Source organism: Sphaeramia orbicularis, chromosome 2 (assembly GCF_902148855.1).
Source record: "Sphaeramia orbicularis chromosome 2, fSphaOr1.1, whole genome shotgun sequence".
NCBI classification, from domain to species: Eukaryota; Metazoa; Chordata; class Actinopteri; order Kurtiformes; family Apogonidae; genus Sphaeramia; species Sphaeramia orbicularis.
Window position 1 is genome coordinate 8,006,646 of NC_043958.1, and position 16,488 is coordinate 8,023,133.

At 39.8% G+C, this 16,488-nt stretch overlaps 1 protein-coding gene across 4 annotated transcripts in view; it reads right to left on the reverse strand.

Annotated features, from left to right (window-relative positions):
- nbeal1 (neurobeachin-like 1) overlaps positions 1-14,419 on the reverse strand; it is a 55,711-nt gene extending 41,292 nt beyond the window's left edge. For 3 of the 4 annotated variants that reach the window (XM_030158720.1, XM_030158711.1, XM_030158697.1), the window contains exons 1-7: positions 14,379-14,419; positions 13,552-13,897; positions 6,068-6,159; positions 4,133-4,294; positions 3,887-3,968; positions 3,221-3,348; positions 3,024-3,106 (exon numbers count right to left, since the gene is read on the reverse strand). In XM_030158720.1, the coding sequence (XP_030014580.1) occupies positions 3,024-3,106; positions 3,221-3,348; positions 3,887-3,968; positions 4,133-4,294; positions 6,068-6,159; positions 13,552-13,602 (598 nt within the window). In that variant the 5' untranslated portion in view covers positions 13,603-13,897; positions 14,379-14,419. The other variant, XM_030158705.1, reaches the window with a different exon arrangement.
- Between the last annotated feature and the right edge of the window lie 2,069 nt (positions 14,420-16,488).

Below are 16,488 nucleotides of genomic sequence, written 5' to 3' on the forward strand. Positions count from 1 at the left end.
ATATTAAACACATACAGATGCTTATGAATGAAAACCCAGTGATATCTGAAACGAGATAAGACAGGACATTAGTTTGTGCACAGAAGGTATGTGGCAGTCCTGCCAGTAACCTCTGGGTCATGGTAGTCTCAAGTCATCCATTAACTCATCTGTCAACACATTCGATTGGGCAGAGCCATGCAATCCTGCGGCTCCATGATGTCTGCATCCTACCTTCATTCCATTCATGCCGCAAATATATTGAAGTCTATGTTATTTAGACTGTTTGTAATTAATATGTCCTTACAATTGTCTAATTATCCAAAGATGGTTCTGCTTAATTAAAAGTAATGTGTAATTTTTTCACTTATAAAGGCAAACAAAATCCAAATTGAAAGAATTTACTGTCTTTAGACATCAACATCTCCAACACGCCCTCTTTGCAGATAACACAAACAAAAAAACAAGAAGCCACACTGAACCACATGCAGTCTGTCAGGTTGAGCATTGAGGTTTATCTCTTACGCCAAACCACAGCAGACACAGGACAGAAGGGAGTATTTGTTCAAAATGGCCGCCAGCGCTGCTGAAGTGGCTTCACAGACACCATTCACTATCAGCTCATCTCAATGCTGGCAAACAGAACATGGACACAAAGAACGGATTGAACTGGCCCCCCGGGAGGAAAGAGGAGGCGGCGGGGAGGTGACTGACAGCATGGGTGCTCTCAAGAAAAAAGATGTGAAGTGAGGAGTTAAGTGTTTATGTTGTCTGATGATGTGAAGGACTGCTTCCTTGTATACAGACAGGGCGCTCGTACGCAGGAGAAGCAAAGGATGAGCAAACTACATTAATAACTATTATACTGACAAATCAGGTTCTCTAAGAAAAGGTTGCACATAACTCAAAAGGAAAGAGGGAGTGATAATCGGATGCAAGTGGGGTTGGGTCCAAAATTTAGCACTTTAACGGTTCCTGACTGAATTACATGGGTCAAACAGTACTTAAGAGTCTAAGTGAAAGACACTAGTGCAGTATATAGAACAGGGTTCCTACAGGGTTCTACAAGTTAAATTTAATACTTTTTTCATGGCCATACTGGAAAAAAATTTGTGACTGCTAGAATTTAGGAAAATCTGTTTATTTACTCCAATGCCTTGATTCCCACCATTCAGTCATTTCTCACTGAGGGCTGCAAAGTTACCATTAATTGGTTCTTAATTTCAATATAAATTGTCAGGTTGGAACAGGTGGAACTGAGTCGACTAACGTTATTTTCTTTGCAGCTTGGACATTTAACAGACACATTTAAACACAATACAGCCAGCAAGTTTATGGCAACATAACTTAATATCTACCCTATCAAATTTAACACCTTTTCAAGACTTTTTAAGGCATTAAATGCAGATTTGTAAATTCAAGACATTTAAGACTTTTTAAGACCCTGCAGGAACCCTGATAGAAGACAGAGACCAACTCCAGAAAGTTCTGTGTCATTTTTGGGCACACCTCTGTCCTGTACTTTTACTTTCTGTGTTGTAGTTTGACACAGAGTAATTTCATAGTGCTTTTACATGCACCTCAAATTCATATCTATAAATCTCAAAATCTACTCTAGGCAACAACTTTTTTTATAGTCAAACAACTAGAAAAGCATGAAAGATAAAGTCTTGTCAAGCTGTTTCGAGGAAACTCCACAATATTCTTGTACAACAGGACCCCAAGTACCTCTGTGGGGGAAAAAAGTTCTATAGCAGAATTTCTGATTAAATACTAACATTGTGCCCACTTTGCACATATTTTGGTAACTAAAAATCCATAGATGGTTTATTTTCTTTCTTTAAATCCACCAGTTGCCATTTGTCAGTGAGACAGTAAATTAATTTCACAGATTGATGTGAAGGGCGTAAATTGTTTCTAATGAATGAAAAAGTAAATAAGCTGAAACTGGAAAAACTGGAACTGAAATTGCTGTAAAGTATCAAACACCCTAATGCTCGGAACTGGTATCACATTGATTCATAAGTGAACTGTATCCAACCATAGCTCTAAGACCAACCCATTAAAGACATCTTCTAGCTGCAGAAAGTCAATCAAAGGTCACATAGTAAAGGTTTTAAAGCACATATAATGTTTGTGGTCCTGAGCTATTTTATTTTAAGTATTCTAACATTGGACACATATTCAATGACTAGCTGACACTATAATGTGCTACTCAATACATTTTAAAACCACTGTCACCAAATGCAGAAGATTGTAGTGTTTCATAAACAGAGTTAATCCAAATGTTTTGATAACCCTCTGTCAACAGTTATGGGTTCTTGTATTAAAACAAGCATGGATGCCTACCAGTAGTTTATTTGCAGGGCAATTTGTGCAAAAAAAAAAAAAAGTAGGAAACAGTGAGATCCTCTATGGATAGCCTGTTCAGTGAGGACCATATCACCTGCAGAAAGAATAAGAAGTCCAGTGAACTTTGTAAGAAAAACCAAGTAATCTAATGACGCAGGTCAGCTAGTGCGACATGTCTTTGACCTAGTGTCTGTCATAGAGGCCTTTTATTTGCCTTTTGCACATCCTTGTCATTTGTGGCAATGGGGATGTCATTAATTGAAAGTATTTTAAGATACTTCAAAGAAATATTGGTGAGAACAGCTGGCAACAACTGGAAATGAAGACTGAAGACTAGAATTTCATGTTCTAACTGAGTGAGTGAGAGACTGAGCCCGACTAGAACAGATTCAGTCCAACTGGGCCCAACAAGTTGTCACATCCAGGATATTCAGAGTTTCCTTGACAGTGGTAAAGCTACTACTCTTGATAAAAAAACAGATATTGTTAAATAGAAACACCAAATTATATTAGTGATTTTTGGAGTAATGTTATACACAGTATTTTGTCCTGTCATTTGCACAGTTTGTTATAAATGGGTGAGATATGGTGGGTGTTAAAATGCCATGACAGTGAATAATGCTTCAAAAGCTAAAGTCAGAGATGGCAGACACATAGATACATTTCAGCTTTAAAAAAACAAAGAAACTTACGATAAAAGAAAGGAACAAATTCAACAGTGAGTGGAGCTGCCTTATACTTCTGTCTGCTCCTCTCTACAGTACCCAGCTGTTCCCTGGAAATAACACAAAGAACAACAAAGCTAAGACGCAAATAGAAAAAAACAAAACAAAACAAGAATTTCAAGCCTTAATCAGCTTGGCAACCATTGCATGCTGAATATTGTTACCCGCAGGCTCGATGCCTCCAATTGTGGTAAGGATCATAGAGGCTCTCACAGAAAGCCAGTGCATGACGGACAAACTCCTCGGCCTGGCTCTGGTCTGCCATTTCCTTCTCTTTGGTCTTACTTTTCAGCTGTAACATCACACACAAAGGACATCTGCTTCAAGCTCACATAGCACATCTAGACCATTTCCAAATCATACAAATGTGAATTACAACTGAAGAAATATCAACATATATAATTGTGTACAGTGATAATAATGTCTTTAATCCGCTATTTAATGAATAAGTAAAGCCTGTTCAAAAAGTTGTATCATGAGCTAATCTCCATGTTCCTGACATAACTTCATGAAAAATTAGACTTAAAACATCAGTAGGGATCAGTATTTGGTATTAGGTACATTCATTAACTGCTGATTGGTCCATTAAATAGCTGCTGTTCTCTCTCCTCCAATCGCTGAACACATAAAGCCAGAGATATATTCACCAAGAAACATTTGTTTTGGAGAGAGATGGGCTAAATTTTGCCTAAAAACTTGCAAGATTTGTAGCTATGTTTTAAAAATCCACCAAATCTAGCCAAAAAATCATACTGTGACAGCCCTGAGCTATTATTTAAGATCAGTGATTGAGAAAACATATGTTAAAATTTATTCAAGAGTAGCCAGACCTGCTGAATATAGAGTGTTGTCATAGTGATGATGTGATTAATGTAAGAGCAAGTGCCAATCTCCTCCACATTGGACAGGTTCCTGTGGGAAACATCACAAACACACAGTTAGCTCATCCATCATTTGCATTTATATGAACAACCATGTTATCGTGGAAAAAAAAAAAAAAAAGAAATAAGCATGTAAAAGGACATCAGTTGTGCTTTTAATGGTGGTTCTACTATATGTGTGCATTTTTTCCTGACCTGCAGATGATGATAAGGAATTTGAGCAGCAGCAGTGCCAGATTTTGCTGCTCAGGCTCCAAGCCATCAGAGGCTTTTTGGACACACTGGAGCAGCTGGTGGCGCAAAACCTGCAGGATGTTGTCTGGGAGAAGGGTCAACACAGGGGGAACCTCCTCTGGCCTGGAGATAAGGAAGAATAACAAGAGAAAGTGGAACAACAGAAGATAAAAATGATTAACAAAAACTCACACGTAATAAAAGCATTCAAACGCCACAATTCTGAATATTTCAGTTTAAAAGTTCTAGACACAGCAAGAAACGTTTAGTGGAGTCTTGCATAAGATTTGTACAACACTCTGCAGCACCTTTGGCCCATTCTTGCTGCAGAATTCATGTAACCGAGATAGGTTTGTGGGTCCCTTTACACAAACAGGCTGTTTTGGTTCAGCCCACAAATTTTCTGTTGGATAAAGGTTAAAGCTTTGTGGTGGCTGCTCCAAAACCTTTACTTTACTGACTTGTGAAATCACACTTGAGGAAGTCTCAAATTTATTATCTGAGATCTTGGCCACTTGCTCTTGATCTGCCCATGAATACACACCATAGAACAGTGGTACTGAGAAAAGGCTCTAAAATGCATTCACACAATCAGGATCCCTTTAAGGACAGTTAGCCATTATCAGTGCTGTTATTCTGATATTTCATGAAGTCAAAACAAAGTGGTCAAGTTACCTAAACTAAAATCAGGAATATACATTCATCAGCTATTTTATTTGTTAACTAGTACTAGTCAGTTACATGAAATAAAGTGCCCAGTGAATGTATGTTGAAATTAAATGCTTGGAATTGTTTAAATGTAAGGTAAACATCTGACCCCAACTGTATTTCCAAAACACGTAAGAGTCTGCTTCACATTTCATCATATTTGTATTTATTTGTATGTATTCTGCAGACAGTCGACGGGTTCAAATCACACTTAGTTAAGTGCAGATTAACACTATCGTCTTTTATCAGAGAGCTCTATCACAAAAGCATTCCTGCAGCATGTTCAGTTCAAGGAGTCCTGGTCATATTCTGTTCTGCGTTCAAATATATACACATGCCTGGTCATGGCCTGTGTTCAGGTTTTCATTACTAGGAAAAAACAGCATGTGTGCTGTCCTGCTCATCACAGAGAGCAGAGCTAAGCCCTCGCAAGGAGAATTGATGAGATGGAGGGGCAGATGTGGCAGCTGCAGAGGAAAAGGAGGAGAGAGAGGGAGTCCAGGAGGAAGAGCAAAAATTGAAAAAAGGCCAATTAAGGACAATGAAGGAATAAGAGGTGAAAGATGGAAACAGAGAAAACAGGAGAGGATGGGGAAAATGAGTCAAGGGAGGTGGGGAAAGAGGAAACAGAAGACAATGACAGTGCAGGATAGATGAGGAGCACAACAAATTATATTCAACATCCATACTTCACCCCTCCCTTTCACTTGCCCCTCCCTCTGGTATGAAATGTAGCTGTCTGACATCTGATGTTCACGTGACCTCAAGTGACTGCACAGCAGGGTATGAAATTTTACTTAACTGTGCATGAAATAAACAAAAACCCAGTTCATCAGTTGTGTAGCTTTATCTGCATCATAATTTCATTTTCATGTGTTAACAAAACAGAGCATCACCTGCATAAAAATGTGACTGCTCTAAACAAAAGCATCTGGTACAGGCATGCTATTTTGGGTTTCTCAGTGGAAGGCTGCACAGTGTGTGGTCACACAGTGGATGATGCGTGCACACACAGATTGCTCTGACCCATCTTTGACAATACAAAGCACAAAATAAACTGCAGTGTTGCAAAACGTATTGAGGATTTATGATGCATTATGGACAGAGTAGATGTAAATACAGGAAGTAAAGCAGACCCAGTTCACTGTTACTTCCAGGTTTTACATGGCATTAAAAGCTCATAGTTACCTTGAAGGTGGCTTTTCGAAGTCCACATTCAGGCATCGCTCATAGGAGCTGATGAAAATCTCCAGCCATAGTTTCAAGTAGTCTGGGTCCCGCTGAGAAATGTACAGAAGGAGAAAAAGAATGGAAGGGAGGGAGCATATGGTTAGTGCACTTTACAGACAAAATCTGTCATGGTTAACATTTATAAATGTCTGCCCGCTGACAGACTATGTCTGCAATTCCAACTGCACTCATTGTGCGTGTACACCCAGACAACAATAGCCATTTAGGCCATACAACTTTTTGTCTCTCTATAATTCACAGTTATAATGACAATACAAAATCTAATGCAAAGCTTTTCATTGCCTCAGGGACTTAAGTACAAGCCATTAAATCAGATGTTGATTGTGACAGTGACTGGAAGATGAACTTCTAACCATGTGAAAGCGGTTATGTGTCAGATGGGAGTATGTCTTATCTTCTATGGGTGTGGAAGCTAAAACAACCACCTGTCAGATAGGAAAACATGCCTGGCTGCATTCTGGGGGGTTCAGAGCTGGCTGATCGACATTTCCTAAATTCCTGGAACAATGCCCAGAGAAGGAAGGGATGGCTGCCTCAGCCACAGAGGAAGACTGGCCTGGCTCGGCCTGCTAAGTCACAAACTCCACTCAGCTCACAGGAACAGAGCACCAAAAACAGGGGACCACTGTAAAACACTAGTAAAGGCTAACCTCTTTAAACAAATGTTAGTCCTGAGTATTAGCATTTATGTATGCAAACATAACTACTCAAGCTGTAAAATGAATGTGAGAGAGTGCCTTGCAGCTGTTCTCATTCATTTGTATTTACAAAGTTACCCAGTAAATAAAGAAGCAGAAAACAAGAAAAACGATACTGTTACCGTTAACAGTTGGCCAAAACAACTCATTTTCACAGCTATCTTCACCTGCAAAATGAATCATCCTGTAAGGTCAATTTTACGTAAATCGAAAAGGTTGGTGCTACATTGGATCAACCTGGGGATGCATTACTCTGCTCTTTCTGATTGATTGTTTCACTGTCAGGCAACTGATGACCCTCGCAGCAATCAAAAGGTCAGGTGTCAGCCTTTTACTGACACAACCTCAACATATAAATCAGTTGTAGACCCAGTGAAGGTGCTTGATTAAGCTTTCATCAACCTGCTTTGCTGCTGTTAAAATAAACACATTTCACAAACCTCTAAATTGTGATTTTATGACCTTGACTCAGAGCATAAATGGTTTCAGCAAGACTCTGTACTTCCTGAAGGGAATGGTTTGTAAAATTTCAAACAACAATCCAGGGTTTAAAGTGACAGTTTTTGCTTTGTCCAAGCAATGCCAAAGGAAAAGCAAGTTTCACACATTTAAAGACAGAGCTACAAACCTGAATGAAAAAGTTTCAGTATTTTCAAAGTAATTTTTGTCAAACAAGTATTTCACTAAACTTCTGTGAATAGTTTGATCTAGAAGCATTAAAAAAAACATTTTCATATCTATTTCACATAGGCAAAATCTTGTCATGTTTGAGACTTGTTTTGTTCTGTTGTTTAAGTTTTTACTGAGGTAAGACAATCACAGCAGATAAAATTTGGCAGCAGCTAACGGAAAGATGGATCCAAACACAGGCTAATACAAATGGATTTTTAGATTTTTCATGTTAAATATGCAACTGAGTGAGTTCTTAAATGGAAAAGACTGGTTTTGTCAGGACAGCAATGCCATGTGTATCAGGAGTGGGAGGGGGCTGAAAGGCTGTCTGCTTCTGTCTGCGTGTCAGAGTGGGAATCAGCCAGAACGGAGCAGGAAGCTAGGTCTGTGCAGTTCCTACTGAAGTCATCAGAACAATCTTGCAATGGTGGCCTGTGTGTGTGTGTGTGTGTGTGTGTATGTGTGTTTATAGATGCATGAAAGAGAGGAAACAGAAAAACGGGGAAAAAAGAGAAATAAAAAGAAACATCTGATTGAAGTCAGAAACAGCCACGTGTGAAGGATACGTTCTGGTGGGAGAGCATGGCAAGTGCTGGTTTTTCCTGTGTAACCTTAACTGCATGAATCACTGAGTAGAGACAGAAATGTCCTTTTGTTGATGCCTTCTGGCTGAGCGTTTTCTTCAGCTGAAGCAGGAAATACTCGGCTGTCACTGTGGGCATGTTAAGGTTACAGCCCAAAGAGCAGATGATGATTTCAGCCAGCAGCTTCTGTCTCAAGTGACTGTGCCTGCTAGCAGCAGTGATTGCATGGTGTGGTGTGTGTGTCTGTGTGTGTGTGTCAGTGTGCACTGGTGTGTGTCTGTCTAAAAGAATGTCCTCATTTAGGCAGCAGCTTGGGAGCACACAGATGCCCATTGAGGGTTTGGACCGTGGCAGGCAGGGACACACCCTGGCTCTGTTTATGCTAGGCCTTCATCACTGGCCTGCAAACACACACATAAAGACCATGTAGGAATCTTAACCGTCATCCTGTCAAGACAAACAATCATCTTGTGTCCCAATTTGTATGAAACAAATCCCATGAGAGCATCACAAGTATCACCTCTGTACAACTATTATCATATTAGGCCTTTAGCTGAGTGCACATTCCTCAAAATCTGCTTATGCTGTCCTCTTTACTGCTAACAGGGTCACCAGTAGCAACAAAGACACACAGATCGATGCACTTCACTCTCAAAATTAAGCTCCCCACAGACCCATAGAGTGACAAGAATGGCAGCAGTATTGGTTGCCTTGGGAAAAGTGCTGATTAAGGATCAATGTCAGGATCCTCTGACAGACCTCATTCATACTGATAGAAGAGATGCCCTGTTCGCTGGGACTGTAGCTCACGCGGTTCTGCACAGAGTTATACAGCAGACTGCCAGTGCTGAATTTACAATAAATAACCACTTACACACAACCCGATTAAGACATTCCTCTGAATATTTACCAGTACATCCCATTGCATTCCCAGACTTCTCGGTATTCTTTCCAGGCCACATTTAGCATCCGAATAAATTCTGAGAAGGATATGATGTGCATTAATGACTTTTACACCAGGTTGTTAACAGGTCCTGTATGATACACTGTATTCTAACTTATGGGAGTATGCTTTGCCAAGTAATTGAACCATGACTGCAGCGTAGCTTGTAAAAATCAATTAACACCCAACCCTGTGCTATATTCCAGATGGAAAGGCTGCCCTGCATAGAAATGTGTGCATCATTTGAAAAAGCACAATAAATACCTTACAAAAGACTGCCTGAAATGCAATTAGTAAAATAAATTATGATTATCAGTCATTTATATAATTACCACTCTCCGTGTGAATACCTGACCTGTCAGACAGAGTAATGCATTCCCCATTTATCCACTAAGATGAAGCTACAGCAAAGTTTCATACTGCATAGAATTAGGAACCCTGTGTACAGGTTAATTTGACTGAAAATAAAGGCTCATATGGCTAAAAAGGTGAGAGTACATATACATAACACTAATGTCAACCAAGAATGACAAGTTTATGAACTGCGCTGCAGCTAAACCACTTTTGCATTCAGCTTACAGGTCACTTTGACGATACACTGAAAGATATCAGTACATTTCTGACTTTATTTGTCTGGTAGTTTGGTTAATCAGCTGATACATGCTCATGCAGTGCACACATACACCCCATCACACTAGACAGGGTGTGGTCGGCAGGCTGGTTGCGTCGCTGCTGGCTCAGTTTGGGAGTTTGTAGATGACCAGGTTGTGTGGAAGTCACACAGATTCAGAAAAACCACAATGTTTAAAAAGGTTCACTCCCTGTGGCTTTAAAGGACGGCTGCGGTCACTCTGCTCCTGCACCATCTCAGTCTCACATCACTGCCTATCACCATGACGTCACTGTCCGGAGTGTATTTTCAGGAGCTGGTGGGAGGGACCTAAACCACATGAGGCATGTCTGACACACAATGTCAGTGACATCAGTGTTATTCCAGAGATATTCATAGCACAGAGGGAAACACAGAACGAAATAAGCATCCAGGGAGAAAAGCTAGCCTGAGGGAGCAAACTTCGCACAGCAGCACATAAACCGATCCCTGAGTGTGCCAGATTGTTGAGAATGTGTGTGTACGCCTCAACAGAGATCAGACCGTAACAAGCAAACAAGCAGCAAATGCAGATCGGAGTAATCTGCTTGAGTAAATATGTGGTGCAGCAGCACTTTCCAATCTTTCTTCATTTCTACCACAAATTTTCAGTTTTATTTCACTTTGTATCTCCCTCTGACTCTCTAACTGTGATCCTGTTTCCATTAATGCAGGGGCTTATGCAAATTACAGTCGCTTTGCTCTCTTTTGAGTATAAGAGCGACTAACTGAGCAAGGGAGGGTGGGGTGGCATACGATGGGATGACAGCCCTGTGACTCCTAACCAAAAGTCTCTGGTTGGTGGATAATTTCAAGGACTAAGGACTTCTCCTCTAGAATTAAGATAGTGGACTCAGTGAAGGGTGAAATAATGCCCTGGCTTTAGAGACACGCTCCCCGTGGTTGAGAGTGAAGGGGGCTTTTCTGAAGAAGGCAAATGCTTGAAGACAGTAACAGGCAGTCACAAGTCTAGTAACCCCTTCCCCTTTCTCTGATGAGCTCTTCTGGATAATAACACTGGTGAATGAGGAGAGGCACTACAGTGTTATGCCGCTTCCTCTGTACCAGCAACGACCGACGGCAGCGGCTGCTCGGGGACTGCGCACTGGCATGAACCAATGACAGGCAGCTAAGAGGATCGCTGGTTATGTAATGTTCTTAGCTGTTGTCTGTGACCTCTCACCCTCTCTGAAGGGAGATGGAGTCAGCCGCTGCAAACATAGCAGATTCTCAATGTAATGAGTAAAATTCATCTAAGAACCCCCCAGGTTGGACAAAACAGGATATGCAACACACTTCAAACACTGCATTCTAAAACTAGAAGATAGCATGCACCTGTCTCCGTATTTCAGAGAGCAAAGATGTCACCAGTCATACCTGTCACCACTGCGGCTCTTTATCAGCCTTCAATTTCATGCCGCAATCTGAGAATTTCTGCCCCCATTTTTGATACGCCAAACAGACATCTGCCACTGCTGGCTTGATATATAGAGTATGTAGCCAGAAATACATAAAAATAACACCCAGAGTTTATTTCCAAGGCATTCAGGAGGCTTAGGTCAAGTGATTCATTTCATTCATTTAACTAAAATTTTTGCATTTTTTTGTACATTGAACTGATGTTATCAGTTATTTAAACAATAAATACAAAAATTGTGAACTCGATCTGATCATTGATGACTGTACTAAATGTACTAATTGATTTCAGTGAAACCACCAGAGTTAGTGCAACCACTCGATTCCTCTCTGAATCTGAATAATTTTCTCAGCAAGTTTGAAGTTTTCACACCATCCTTCTGAGTTCATCAGTGCACCATTTGTGGCAGCTGGGCTTTTTGGCTGTCAGACAGAGTTTCTCTTTGTTCATTTCTACAGTACATAAGTCACTATGGAGACAATCTCAATTTGTTTTCACTCGCAGTGACTTAATCATGTCGTCATTTCCTAAAAACATTACACACAAAATGTTACACCAAATTCGGCGGGTTGAAGTGGACTAAATGAACATACTTGATGCCAGTGGATATGCACTGTATAACTAACCATCACACATCTGTTTAAATGCAAACACTGCCAGTAACTCATAATGACATGCATGATAAGCAACCCTTAGCCAGACCTGTCTTAATGTCTACTAACAAAGCAGGATGAGTGAGTTCTGCTTATAGTGTACACAATGACCCCGTCAACAACACCTACTGAAACACAGGCTTCACCTCTGACATTAAAGCAGTTCACTATCTGCAAATTAGTAGATAATATGATGACTAATTCTTCAACTGATCAAGACCACTGATGCAGTGGTGATAAAAATCAAACCTAAAATAAAACTGCATTACACAGAAAAGTTTCAGGCCTATTTTTCATGTGTGTCTAACCCAAGCAGCTGGAGTTAGAGATGAAAATAATTTCTCTAGTGTCAGGGCTGGAAAGGGGGGCTAGTGAGTGATGGTGGAACAATTAACCCTTCAGTGGAACACAGGGGGTCCTCAAACACCAACATTCCTCTTCTGATTCAGCACACGTGACTGCAGGTTCTCCCTACTGACAACATATCCTGGCAACCCTCACACACACACACACACACACACACACACACACACACACACACACACGCACACACACAAATATATACACACATACAAATATATATAGCACAGACAGAGGCTCCCCTCTGCACAGTCATACCTTACATTTCAGCTGCTCTGGGAGAGACCAGCTTCTGCACATATATATTTAAACATTGCTCTCTCAGCATTGCTTTTGCCTCACACAGAGAAAGATATTGGCCCTGCAGAGCCTGGGTCATAGCCAGGATAAAAGGAAATGATCCATCCTTGCAATGTAATGCTTAGTCAATGCAAATACACACTCATGCTAGAACAAATGCCGTGTGTATGCTCACAGTAACGGCTGGCATTTTCACAAGTGTGTGTGGGTAAGCAACAGAGTACCTCTATTATAAGCCCTAAGCACCAACTGGATGATTAAACGTGCATTACATTTGTATATATTCTATTTGTGTCTGCACTCAAGCTTGTGTGTCCATACACTTTCTGGGGATGGATTATTCAACAACACATCTCAAATGTGAGGCTTTGGTTTAACGGGCTAAATATTTCAGAGTGGGTACTGTGCATTGTGTGTATGTGGGGGATTACCGTGTGAAGTAAGTGTTTAGACCGCAGCCAGGCTCACGTGAAGAGCAGCTCAGGCAGGCTGTTTTTATTGTGTGCCAGGATGTGCGCATGCTTTATCGCCAAGCGAATTAAATCGAGCCAACAGCTGACTCAAGGGATGTTGTCTGTACGAGTGTGTCATTCATTCATCCCTACTGTAAAACAAAGCAAACTGCACAGTTCACTGCAGGACCACATCTTTCCATTAATTGATTACATGTCAGGATGATTTTATAAACCTTACTTTGGCTAAATGCACACTGTTTATCAAAATAGTATGTTAGATAAGATGAAGAAGGTGTTGAGCATTTACTAAACATTATGAGTTTACAAGATTTTGGACTATCATACTACTGAGTTCTCTGTGAATAAATTATTCACGAAAAAACCTACGTCCAGAGCTTCCCTGGCCAATAAAACCTCCTAGAGCTGCAATCAATTTCATTAGCCTGGACTTAACTGGAGTGTTTTAGAGTCTCCTGATGCTGTTTCACAGGTTTATGCACCTACTAAAAACATATTGGCCAAAAATGTGTGCCTTTGTTTGTGTCACACACATGCTCAGTAAGACATGCCCTGAACTTTAAAACGTAAATGTCAATGTCACAGAGAAAATGTCATTGCTTTTTCTTCAATTTCACCGGGTTTGTAGGAGATAGGGAGCTTAACGTCAGACCTAAAGCTGAGTGGTCTTACCTTAGTGGAGTAGAGCATCCAGACCTCATACAGTCTCTCTTTGGATGCCATGGTGCCAGTGAACGACACCCTCCAACCAAAAGGCTGTGGTTTCCACCGAGGTTACTTCCCTGGCTGCTTCATGTTTTTCTAAACCTCTGCTGCATGGCATCAGAGCTCATCATCTTGCAGTCCAACTCTTCCAAAGCGTCCTTCGAAGTTGTGGAAACAGACAATGGAAAAGGCAGGACTGAGAAAGTTTTCCTAAATGAATTCCATGGCAGAGGAGAGCTGTGCAGTCCAGCTGGGCCTGTGTTTCCACTTCTTCAGGCTCTTCTTGGACGAGTATTTCCCGGCAGCGTTTGCTCTATCAATGATAACAACACAGGTAATTACATATCGTGGAGGCGGATGTTTTTGCTAGTTCAAATAAATGGCGAAGCTATCTACAGTAGTGCTAGCGAAGAAATACCTTCAGTAACCCTGTGTACTTTGAGCTACTGCCCACTGGTTCCAAGCTGACAGAGCCTATACGACAAAACACACCGTGAATATGTCTGTTTCTGTTGTGTTCCGTACAAATAAACAGCCTGTACAACGCCTTCTCTTATCCTCGGCTAATGGAACTGTATTACTCTACCCTACCTGACCAAAGCTAGCTTAAAGCTACTGTCAAAAAGCCTATTTCTCTCTTTTAGCCTCCCCTTCTTCTCCTCCGCCTCCTCATGTGACACAAATGCTTCGTCTATCCGAGCCTGTCCGGCAACATAAGTCTTACATTTGATAGAAAAACGGACAAATATATGAAGAATATGATTTGACCCGTCGACACAGTGATAACTACTCACCTGTGCGGCGAAGACAAACTGTCACTGACGCCGTTTGCAGACTTGTAATCACATCAAGGTGGCGACAAACACATATAAGTAACTTCCGGTTAGGATTACTTTCAAAATAAAAGAACATACTCTATAGTATGAGGCATCACATGGTTCAAAAGAACTGAGATTTTTAACAGTATATCCAGCAATAAACACACATATAATCGCCATCAAATACAATCAGTTTCTCCCTAAAACTTCAGTTTGTATAGATGCAGGCTAAATATAAGTAAAGTAAATGTATTATCTATCCTTCAGCAGAAGAGTCTTCACTGATCCTCCATGACTACATTTTCCATGTTGTTAATAATTCAAATGCATTTGCAGGTACAAATGAATATATACGCACATACAGCATGTGTTGCAAATACTTTTTCTGTGTACCTCATTATATAATACAGTATATGTATGGTGATCATTGAGACATGCCATAATTAATGTAGGCATTTTAAAAATGTAAAATGCAATTATTATTATTATTATTATTATTATTATGTAAGTTAATGGTTAACTGTTACCCATGCTAACACCACCATGAATGTATAGTGTCCCTATATTTTCACACATATTTTGGTTATATCATGTAAGTACTGTTAATGAGTTCATTATAATCTGGTATAGGCCTATTTGTTCATTGTCCTGGTTTGAAGCTTATAGACAGGATAAAGGTTTAAAACTTCATTATGTTAAGTTATTGATGAAAAATGGGGGTGCAATTAAATAAGTTTCCTTCTTCCCACTCCTTTTTGAGCGTAAATTAATTAATTTGAAATACTAAACTTGTATGCATGTCATTTGTGTTGTAAAATGCTCACTCATTTACTTGAAATAAAAATTAATTGAAATTATAAGAGAGTGCCTTGGTTTTTGTATTTTTTGTATAATACAGTTTATAATCCATTGATATTCACAGTCTAAGATTTTAAAGCCGAAAGTCTGTTGTAATTTATTCACTTATATCAAGACACCTGAAGGGAAAAATCACAGCAAACGATGCCTTTCGCAGAATATTTTGCACAACATTCTTCAGTAAATTTAGGGGAATTTAGATGATTACAAAAAATGTAGGAGTCTTGTGATTTTAAAACTGCCCCATTCGTAGTGTTTTGTGAGAAAACTGAGAAAATAATGTTTTAATGAATTCTGCCTCCTGTACAACTCTATTTAATGCACAAATGTACATTACAGTTATATGATAAGGAGAAGAAAGGGATGTAGTTGAAATGTATAATTAGAAATGTTACAATTGGTTAAGGCATCCTGCATCAGTGTCCTCTGGGATGCATTTGTATGTTGTTTAGATTGTTTGGAGCCACAGGGGAGTTTCTATTGAACCATCCCCCTGCTGAAAATGACAAATGACCCTCCATCGATAAATCAATATATTGATTTCTCTGTACAGATAGAAATAAAGATTTAGCTCCAATAGCAGTAGTAAAATTCTGTACACTCAACATGAAGCCACACTCTCATTGTGTGAGAGATGTGGGGATTTTTTATTGCCATGATTTTCAGTTACTATAAGAGTGTCCCTGTTCATTTTTCCATTTATTGTGTCTGTCTTTTAATTTGGTAGGGAAACCGGATACAGGTCACACTCACCCACTACTTGTGTTCAACTGCCGTAACAACACAATATGTATTTTTCTAATTTTGGCGTTTTACAGCCCAAAATATCAACCTAAAATAGTAGAAAACTACTACATGTTTGCCCAATTTAATGTTTAACCACAATATTGTTGTGTTTGCGACAGTTTCTGTAGTTTACGGTGTCGATGTGGAGCTACGTGGTTACTAAGGGATGGGTTTCTGTTTCGAGTTTATTGTTTACAGTGTTTTGTCGCCCCCTAGTGGAAGATATCAGAACAGCTGCTTATCTGAGTTAAAAGGACAACTTTGCAGAGATTAAATAGCTAAACTTTTTTTTTTTTAAACACATTTTTAATACTGTGAACAACATTTACAAGTATTTTATTGTTGTATCTTAATAAAGAGACTGAGAAATAGATATAAAACCCATTACAACCCAGACCTTTATTCATTAATTGGGACTATATTGTGTTTTATGCATTTATCG